The 11,199-nt window shown below is 38.6% G+C and overlaps 1 protein-coding gene across 1 annotated transcript in view; it reads right to left on the bottom strand.

The window, feature by feature from the left end:
* Nucleotides 1-11,199, bottom strand: part of GLRA3 (glycine receptor alpha 3) — a 109,464-nt gene that overhangs the window by 46,911 nt on the left and 51,354 nt on the right. Inside the window, exon 3 of the mRNA XM_024750514.1 lies at nt 5,712-5,794. Within this exon, the coding sequence (XP_024606282.1) occupies nt 5,712-5,794 (83 nt within the window). The remainder of the gene's footprint in view (nt 1-5,711; nt 5,795-11,199) is intronic.

The raw sequence follows: 11,199 nt of genomic DNA, 5'->3' as shown, positions 1-11,199 counted from the left end.
GGCCCAGCCGCTCCGCGGCTTGTGGGATCTTCCCGGACCGGGGCACGAACCCGTGTCCCCTGCATCGGCAGGCGGACTCTCAACCACTGCACCATCAGAGAAGCCCCACACCATTTTTTAACACAACATTTTTTAACTCCAATAAAGATGTTAAAAAAAAAGACTACAGAAGAAAATAGGTTATTGCTTAATACTTTATACCAGGAGGAAATCGTAAAAGTAATACTTATTTAACGAGAAAATGTGGGCTGCACAAACATTTAAGTTCAAAACAAGTTTGAGATTTATTAGTAAATTATAGACTCACATTTAGTTTTAAAAGTGAACTGGAATCATATTTGGTCCAGCTTCCTCAATTGGAAGAGAGAGAGAGAAAGAGACTGGGATTTCAAATCTTGTGTTCTTAAGGAACAGGTGGAATTTAAAAAACAAAAGGAAGAAAATGCTCACACTTGGCGGGTGCTGGCTGTCTATCGCCAGGAGAAATATTACTGCAGTAAATTTTATTAACCTGACAAGGAACAACTGCCATGTCAAAATGTATTTAACTAAAACACTGTAATTTATAATTTGTGCATTTAACTTGAATAATATTACCATAAACCAGGTTGTTACATGCGGTTTCATTTAAGTTCTTAGGCCCGCTAAATTATTTTCTTAGTATTTACACTTTCTCTAAAATTCTCTGGTGTAACTAACCTATCACCATTATTCTACTAGTACTTTGGTTACATTTCTCTCTGAAGACCTAAAAGACTTTATCATAGACGGTCAGTGTAACCTTTCTCCCTCTCTCTCTTAGGATAATGGTGGAAATAAAATTTGTGACTCCTAATTGGTCTCCTCAAATGACAATCATGCTGATAACATTGTTCACATTTTTCAAAACTTCACAAAATTGCCACACCTTGAATGTACAGTGTTTTAAAGTTCATGTGAGAAATCTCAACTAAAATCAGAAAAGGACCTGATCTTGAGCCCATTTTAATGAGGAAAATGTGTATATTTGGTTCTGCCCTGAGAGAGGTATGGGAGGGATCTGCCCAGCTGCCTCTTTGGAATAAACTCCAGGTTGTGAAAGAACATTCTGTGTCTGCCTGTTAGAGGGTTGGAGGGTCAGATCTGCTCAAATTTATGAACTCATCAGTTTATTTCATAGACCCAAACTATTCAAACAGACTCTGTGAGCCAACGTCAGTTTTGCAACACCTAAATGCTGTCTAAAGTTGGAGTAGAGACTAGGAAGGCACTATAATAATGCTGGAGAGGGTGTGGAGAAAAGGGAACCCTCCTGCACTGTTGGTGGGAATGTAAATTGATGCAGCCACTATGGAGAACAGTATGTAGGTTCCTCAAAAAACTAAAAATAGATCTACCATATGATCCAGCAATCCCACTACTGGGCATATACCCTGAGAAAACCATAATTCAGAAAGTCAGTACCACAATGTTCACTGCAGCTCTATTTACAATAGCCAGGACATGGAACCAACCTAAGTGTCCATCGACAGATGGATAAAGAAGATGTGGCACATATATACAATGGAATATTACTCAGCCATAAAAAGAAACGAAAATGAGTTATTTGCAGTGAGGTGGATGGACCTAGAGACTGTCATACAGAGTGAAGTAAGTCAGAAACAGAAAAACAAATACCGTTGGCTAACACATATATATGGAATCTAAAAAAAAAAGAAAAGGTTCTGAAGAACCTAGGGGCAGGACAGGAATAAAAACACAGATGTAGAGAATGGACTTGAGGACATGGGGAGGGGAAAGGGTATGCTGGGACAAAGTGAGAGAGTGGCATGGACATATATACCCTACGAAATGTAAAATAGATAGCTAGTGGGAAGCAGCCGCATAGCACAGGGAGATCAGCTCAGTGCTTTGTATCCACCTAGAGGGGTGGGATAGGGAGGGTGGGAGGGAGACACAAGAGGCAGTAGGTATGGGAATATATGTATGCCTATGGCTGATTTACTTTGTTATACAGCAGGAACTAACACACCATTGTAAAGCAATTATAGTCCAATAAAGATGCTAAAAAATAAGTAAATAAATAAAACAGTTTAAGAAAAACACCTTGAAGAATTTGACTTCAGTAGCTTTTACTTTGACAGGATTTTCTTAGCATCTGCTAAAAGAGTTTAACAAACAGTATCTCTATTGTGAGCTAAATTAATTTCTAATAAGGGGGCAGGAAGTGTTTAATGACTGAAATATGAAAGGGATACTTGAGGCAGTCTACCAACTCTTGATAAAGAAATAAGGCGGGGCGTCCCTGGTGGCGCAGTGGTTGAGAGTCCGCCTGCCGATGCAGGGGACACGGGTTCGTGCCGCGGTGAGGGAGGATCCCACATGCCGCGGAGTGGCTGGGCCCGTGAGCCATGGCCGCTGAGCCTGCGCGTCTGGAGCCTGTGCTCCGCAACGGGAGAGGCCACAACAGTGAGAGGCTCGCGTACCGCAAAAAAAAAAAAAAAAAAAAAAAAAGAAAGAAATAACGCGGAGGCAACAAGAGGCTTTGCTTTCCCGCATTGGGTTTTTGATTGATTGGAAATGTTCTGGGAAAGGCAGGAAGATGAAAGGACTTGTTACATGAGCACGTGTGTCTGCAAAAGAGCCCAGGAAGCTTTCCTTATTCTAACGAAGTCCAGTGAGCCAACTGTCCTTAGGCCCTGTACCCTCTCATCTGTAATAACGAACATTCATGGAACTATGGGTTTCACTCACTGCTACCACTTGCTCATCATGTTCCCCCTTTTTCTTAAAACTTTTTGGAATCCAGCTTTGAGCCTCATCATTCTAATCACATTTGTCTTTATCATCAATAAAAATGACTTTTTTCAAGTACTTAAAAAAAAAAAAACACCATTTCACAGCACTTGATGCTCTTAAACAGATCTCCTCAGCTGCCCCTTCTCTTTTGAGATTGCATGATTGCGATTTTAATTTGCTATCTATGACAACCCCTTGACTGGAATTCCTTCCAACAACCTCGAAATGAAGGCCTTTGTTAAGCGTTGGCTCTTCTTTGTGTGTTTGTTTTCATCTGTGCATTCTCTCCATTAAAAATTTCGTTATGGTTGAACCACTCTGTAGATGGCTGTTAATAGTATGTCTTCAGGTCTCACTCTTCCCTTTGCTTTATACCTAAATTTCCCGAACTTCAAATATATTAAGATTGGATTTATCAATATTCCCTTTAACATTTACTTATTCTATGTTTTCTTTCTCTGTCAGTATTTCCAAAACGATTCTACCTATGAAAGCTCTTTAGCTCTGACTCACTCATTCCCAGAGCTTTTGCATCCACTTTGTATTGAAGTGAATGAAGAATGGTGGAATATGCACCCCCTAAATATGCCACTTTAGTAGAAGGATTATTTTGAGCTAAAGGCACCTGAAACACAGCAGATGCAAGAAGACCATTCTAATCTCCCCTTTTCTTCCTGAAAACTGTAGATAAAAACTCCCACATGAAAGACGTGCTCCCCGTACCAGGAATCAAAGCCAAGAGAATTCTGTACACACAGACTTTTTAAAATAATTCTCATCTTCCTTTAGTTTCCCCACACAGTCTAGGTACTTTTCCACAATTGCTTCTCTTTGTTCAACCTGGTATAAAAGCATTTAGGTTTGGCCACTTCCTTGACTAGTCATCTCCTTATGACAGATCCCATGTTATGTAAAACTTAACATTAAATAAATGGGTATCCTTTTCTTCTGTTAATCTATCCTATCTCCGTTTAATTTTCAGGCCCAGCCTGAAGAGCCTAAGAAGTTAAAGATAACATTTTGCCTTCTCTACAGCATCAACCTGTACTGTTCCTACCTTCCACATTGTTCCTTTTTGTCCCTACTTTTATTCTTTTTGTTGGAATATTATGAAACCTTCTTAAATAACCTTGGTTCCTCTGGCTGAGAGAATCTTTAACAGCATAATATTGACCAACTCATTTTCTTGCTCCTACATCTTGAATAGCTCCTCACTATTGGATAACATCCAGCATCCTTGGTTTAGTAATTAGGGAACCAGTGTGGCTTAGACTATTTTTCATACGGTTTTTTTTCTCGATTACTCTGCCATGTACCTAATTTTGCAACCAAGAAGCCTGTCCTCAAAGTGCCTTCCTGGGGACTTCCCTGGTGGCACAGTGGTTAAGAATCCGCCTGCCAGTGCAGGGGATATGGGTTTGAGCCCTGGTACGGGAAGATCCCACGTGCCGCGGAGCAACTAAGCCCGTGCACCACAACTACTGAACCTGCACTCTAGTGCCCAAGCGCCACAACTACTGAGCCCGTGAGCCACAACTACTGAGCCTGCGCGCGACAACTGTGCCTAGATCCCACGCTCCGCAACAAGAGAAGCCCCCGCAATGAGAAGCCCACACACCGCGATGAAGAGTAGCCCCCGCTCACGGCAACTAGAGAAAGCCCGCGCGCAGCAACGAAGACCCAATGCAGCCAAAAATAAATAAACGAATTAATTAATTAATTTTAAAAAATGCCTTCCTGGAACAGTTAGAAATGCACACTGCTGGGAATCCTGTCTTTCTCCTCACTACCACCCCGCATTTTTTGCTAAATAGCTCCCCCAACTAAAACTAGATTTTTATTTTCCTTTCATTTAATTTAGTAATTTGTCCATGAGTATGATTAATATTTAAGAACTACGTATAAAAGTAATGCATTTGAATTTAACAAGAAGGCGATATTATCAGAGAAACGGGTATTTCCACTTCCTCACTTTAATAATCACCAAATGTGGAGGGCGGGTTGCATCCCCCCACGACATAGGCACGCCATCTAGTGGCAGCTCCCCCGCACTACAGACCTGGCCTCTGAGGCCTGCAAGTCTGAAGATCCACCTGCAAATTTTTTCTCAAGGAATATGTCAAACAGACATTTTTTTTCTTGATATAACATAGTATAACAAGAAAATATTGCATAATTCTTACTTTCTGTATGGCATTAAACACTGAAAACCAATTAAGTTTGGGCTGATTCTATAGATAAGTGCAGAAAAACAGAAGGACCTTAAGTTTTCGTGTGTTAACATTTAATCCGTGATGCACACGGATCCGCTTTGAAAGAAGAAATTTAAAGAAACGCCTATAAGCTTGGATAAATCTCTGATAAAGTGTGAGAAACGTCTTTTCTCCGGAGATAACACACAACACAGCCAGCAGTGTACTCTCTGAGTAAATACTGAGGGGTCAACAAAACGGTTCAGAGTAAGCATAGCCTTTGAAGCCAGATGGTTTGTTGTTACCACCTCCATAAATTGGGGCAAAATCACTCAAAGTGACCATTTCCATATGTGGAAACATGGGGATAACAACATCTTTGTTGTGAGTATGAGAAATAATATATTGAAAATGCTTGGACTACAGCAGACACTCCATTAAAAAGAATGGTAGTTTGTCTTTAATGGTCATCATCCTTTTTATCTGATTTGTATAGAGAGAATAGCTGTTTCTCAAGCTTAAAAACTGTTATTTCTAGTCCTGAATTTACTTCTTTATCACAGTATAGAGTGCATTTGCTGACAGACATCATTCCTTTCCATACTATGTAGAGGATAACATGCCCATTTAGGAAATGTTAGGCAAAAACAATGACAAAATAAATTATCTATATAACCCATCAAATATACATCTACTCTCTTTTTTTAAAGTATTCAGAAAAAGGAAGTTGTTCCTACTTACAGCTTTCCAGTTGCATAGTACAGGTTTGTACATCCATTGGAAAATTCTTGAGATCCATTGGACAGGAGAGTGTTAATGTCAATCTGAAAGAATTCAAAGTAATAAATTTTAAAAGAAATTTATAATATCATATTAATATTCTATTGTTCAAGGTACAATTGGAAAACCATGTTGCTTTGGTAATGACTAACATCTACTCAAATAAAATTTGCTCCAGCTTGGGTATGTCATTTACTGCAAAACAACGGTATCCTTTTACATCAATCTGGTCTGGGGGGAAAGAAAAGCTGTATATATAAACGTGCAATCACGTTTACTTATCTATTCACGTTTTCCTTCAGAGAGGGCTAGAGGTGTCTGAGACCCTTAAAAAAGATATTTGAGTGTGAGTTTTATAAAACGAATACCAAAGGCCAAAGACACACTTCTCCCAAATCACTGGGACAGCACCCCTGAGGAGGGAAGGAGATCCAGGGTTTGGAGTATGAGTGTGCAAAGGCTGGGTGCAGGGAAGCAGTTTGTCTGACAACTTTTATCGTCTTCGTAACTACACTGAAGAACTTCTCAGTGAACACCCAGAGGAAAACACTCAGAATCTGGAGGTCTCCAAAATTCTCGGTATTAAAGAGGGCTTCCCTGTCATGGAATTAGAGCATTTCACCAGATCTTATCAGGGCCACGATATAGCCCTCTCGAATACGTGGGACACAATTCCATGCTTAACAATTGAACTTCTGATGTGGCTTCCCACAAAGTGAGATGACCTGATGGCCACCCCAGCGTTCCACCCACTTTTCCCCCTTCCAGAAATCTTTAGTATGTCGGCATTCCAGATAATTCACTACTCTTGAATGTCTTTTTCTTCGAAAAGTATATTACTGAGATATCTTCAAGGATTACCAATCATTTGTAGTTTCCGGACGTGAGCAAAAGAGGCCCAGATCCAAACAAACCTAAGTTTATTCAAACGAAGTTCTTTCCGGAGAACTCTCTAGCCAGACCCTTGTATTGAAAGTCTTCCCATTGAAATGCAATATATTAGTGGGCACCTAGGCTGAGTCATTCACATAGACTCTGTGACCATAGAGTTTATGGTCTCAGATCACTTCATTTCACTCTATTTCAGTTTTCACATCTCCAAAAGGAAGATAATAATGGTACTTACTCTGGGGACATGTTGTGACCAATACATGAGTTAATACATATAAAACGCTCAGCTGAGTGCTTGACACATAGTAAACACTAAATCAACATTAGTTATTAAGGATTACTAGTACATTCTCCCAACCCCAGCCTTCCCCATCTTCTCCTCCCCCAAATTATATAGGATGCACACAAAGATGACTGAATTAAATCACTGATAAACTATTTAAAGTTTGAACAAAAAAATGGCCATCAGCTCCACTAAATGTAACCACATTCCCCAAAGTGACATTTTTATGTAGCCCATAGACATAAAGTTATAATGGTGTATGTTTGACATTGAATACTCTTGGTGGGGCCCCAGTGACATCATTTGAGAGACATAAACGGACAGATGTGAAGCTGCTGGATTTTTAAGAGTCCCAGGGGATCATCTGACAATTCGTTCAAGTCAGAGTCCAGAGCACACTAAAATAATTCACAGAATTTATTCTTCAAAAGCAGCTTTCTCCTAACTCAGCTAGGTTAAGTGATCCTGTAAGTGTGATCTTGTCCATTTGCAAAGTTCTCTCTTCAAAAGGCAATTGTAAAATCAGCTGGACACAATGTTCTCTGTCTTATAAAAGGGTTTATTAGAAGTGTATGAACAAATACATTTTGAACGTACACCCATTAATTTTCCAAACATCCAAGGCTCTCTGGCCAGCCAGTTTCAAATGTTGGCTTAGAGAATTAATTCTGTGACCTTTTGTATGGAAGAAAATAGCATTCTCAGAATCTTTTCCAGATCTCACCATGCTTGTGATGTCAAATTCATATCCTAGCTGTTTTTCTGGCGTAAAAAAAGAGATATTACATAATTCTTAAAAAAAAAAAAAGACCCCGGAAGAAATTATTTGCCAAAGAAAAACACTGTTTGTAGAACTTCTGTCATAACTCATATCCTGAAAAAGTCTATTTATTGACTTTCTTTTTGTTTAAGGTACAATACAATTGCTTCTTTAACAGCACAGGGATGAAAAAAATGCGTCGCCTTGGTGACTGTGATCCTGAATTTCTTTATCAAAACATTACATATAAATTAAAGATTTGTCCTGACCACATCAAAAGAAAACTAAATCAAGAGGTAATTAATCGCATTCTCCTGTTTTGGAAATATTTTCCTGTGTAAGAGAGGACACAGAGTTCTCTTTTCTGAGACAAGACACACAAACAGGATGTGTGTTTTTTTAATTTTCCCCTTAAAAATCCTTGGCTTAGTGAAGCACTAATTTTAAAAAAAGATGACTATAATCTATGACAATTCACCTCATTAAAATCAAGGTATTACCCATTTTCAAACAAACATTTCCCAGAGTATCCTATCTCAACCACTAATTGAAGTATTAAAAAAGGCTTTCTGACTCCACTTTAAGTTCCTTATGCAAAATATAAGTATTTTAATAGTTTTTAATATTTCTAAATTTAGTGTTATAAGGACAATTGCCTCTTAGCTATCAGCTTTGAAGTATTATCTGTAATATCATACTAGGTAAAACAGCTTTTGCTTGCTATGTGGTAGGCACTATTTTAAATACTTTATATCTGTCTCAACTCATTTATTTCTTAACATTTATTTCTTAACTCATTTATTTCTTAACATTTATTTCTTAACATTCTTAACTTTATATCTGTCTCAACTCATTTATTTCTTAACATTTCTTATTTCTTTATTTAGAGATGAGTATATTAAGAGGTTAACTCACCTGATATTACAAAGCAGAAATTGATAGAGCTGAATTAGACGCTCTGGGGGTCTAGCTGTCCATTCTATGCCCTTAACCTTTAAGTCTCCTGCCTTTCAAAGGCATCAGAACATTTTTCATGAAAATGAGTTATCTAATTAATATGACTTTTAAAATATATATTTCTATAACACAAGAAATGATACATCTCACACACTATTCGTTATTAAATTTAAAGTAAAAGATACATAAATGGGGCTTCCTTGGTGGCGCAGTGGTTGAGAGTCCGCCTGCCCATGCAGGGGACACGGGTTCGTGCCCTGGTCCGGGAAGATCCCACATGCCGCGGAGCGGCTGGGCCCGTGAGGCATGGCCACTGAGCCTGCACGTCCGGAGCCTGTGCTCCACAACGGGAGAGGCCACAACAGTGAGAGGAAAAAAAAAAAGATACATAAATGATTCTTCCCCCAAAAATCAGTTAACTTTAGAAAATATAAGGAATTTGCCCATGGATTTTACATATTTGCTTGAGTGATTTGATATTTTATCATGAATAATTCTACAGGAGAGATGAGATTGTTGGAGCACTAGAAGGAACATTGGTACTAGCGTTCTAATTGGAGTTTTGTTGTCATCCGATGATAGAGACGATCATAAAGCTTATTAACCCATCACAGTGCAAACTCAGTATTGTTGATGGTCCCTTCAGGAAGCTGATATAAGCTGTGGATCTCTTCAGAAAAATATATAAAATCACACACATGCAGAAATCTACTTACAACATATATTTTATGGCATTGTAAATTGATATCCTTTGAATAAACAGTCTCTTAAAAAGCATCTGTTGAAATCAGTTTGCCTTGTCTTTTAAAAAATTAATGTCTGTCAAAGTTCAAAAAATAAGTACATATTGTACAAGGAAACTTTAATTCTTTTCACAACTGAATTTCAAAGAAAGTGGTTGTATTTAGCTTAAGTAAAAGTTGAAATTGTGTTATGATCTTTGACAACTCGCCGTGTTTGGTATTTTGGATGTCAAGTTTCTTCCTGGTATTTATTTGACGATTAATGCAATAATGCTTCTGCATTGTAAGTAGTAGGGTTGGATGTCCTGGTACGTATTAGTAGTATCAGTAAATGGAGCAGCAGATAATATTTAACTGCCCATGATGTGCTTCCATTATCTTGTGGATAGGATGTTACCATCCCCATTTTCAATTGATAAAACCAAGGCTTAGATAGATTGATAATTTGCAAGAGTCCTCAAATTTGCTAATTTATGGATTCTGGAAAAGACCAGAACTTAAGCTTTTTTGGGTTTTGTTTTCTCTTTGGAAAGATAAAAATTAAAATCTTTAGTGCTAATTGTACGCCTGGCACTATCCTGAGTGTTTTACATAGATTATTTCAGGCTCAAGGTGATTAGTATTTTCACCATCACGCATGTAAGAAAAATGAGCCTTTCATAGGTAAAGAGACCTGCCCCAAATCACAGCTAGTAAATCACAGATTTACCTCCTGCTGGGTCTACCAAGACGGTAAGGCCCTGACAATACTTTCACCTGAGCCGTTTCTCATGGCTGTTTGTGTAGCTGCTAATTTTGAGAGATGAGATAACATTCCCCTGGACAAAGAGAAGGTTTGCTTACAGCTTGCTATAAAAGCAGTGGATTCCCCACACTCAGTGTTCCACAGCTGTGAGGCAGACCCGCAGGTGTGTTGTGCCCACCTGAGCCCGATGTATTGTTCTCACGAGACCTGAGGATGATGGGGAAGTTGAGCAAAGACCCTGAGGCTCCTGCTGCTTGCTGGCAATAAGGAATAAATTCCTTTTTCTCTGGCGCTGGAGTCCTGTGTCTGCAGTCAGCACTCATGAAATAATGGGTCGGCCAAAAAGTTTGTTCAGGTTTTTCCGTAACGTGTTATACATACATACATATGATACATAATAGGCTAACTTTATAAGTAGAATAAAATCAAATCCCAAACTTGACAATCTAGAGTCATGTGTCTCACCCCAACACCCTCACTTGAAAAGCACTTCATTTAAAAAATATCAGTGTAATTCATGGATATCATTTAGAAGTTCAGACAGTTATATAAAACATACCAAAATCAGTTGTACCTTTGCCCTACCCATCCCTATCCCCAGTTCATTTCTAGCTCCTCAGAGGCAGCCTTCTTTAGATATGTGTCTGCAACTTACATTCATATATTTAAATTGCTATCACATTATGCTTGATTTTTAAAATTTGCGAAGGTGTCTATTAAATTGCTACAAAGGAAAATAAGAATTTACTGCCCTTATACCACACTCTGTGTACACAACTCTCCAGCAGAATTCGAAATTCAGTTATGTAAACATTAATGGTTAAATTAATATGCAGTGTTTACATGTTGTGAATATGTAATTACTGTTCACGGTGAAGCTTAGTCATCTGCTGTAATTACAGTGCTTGGATAGCATTTTGTTTTCCCTAGTGTTAACAATTGTCTCATTTTAATCGTCTCCTCTGTTTCTATTCCCTACTATTACTTCACACTCAACAAACTCCCTTTCAGAACCAAATCCCTCTCAGTGATTAAACAGAGCAGGCAATGGATCAATTCCTTGCTTTTCA

This window comes from Neophocaena asiaeorientalis, unplaced genomic scaffold (genome assembly GCF_003031525.2).
Source record: "Neophocaena asiaeorientalis asiaeorientalis breed wild unplaced genomic scaffold, Neophocaena_asiaeorientalis_V1.1 scaffold180, whole genome shotgun sequence".
In the NCBI taxonomy this organism is placed as follows: Eukaryota; Metazoa; Chordata; class Mammalia; order Artiodactyla; family Phocoenidae; genus Neophocaena; species Neophocaena asiaeorientalis.
Note: the sequence above shows the minus strand (reverse complement) of the source record. Positions and strands in the feature narration are given on the sequence as shown.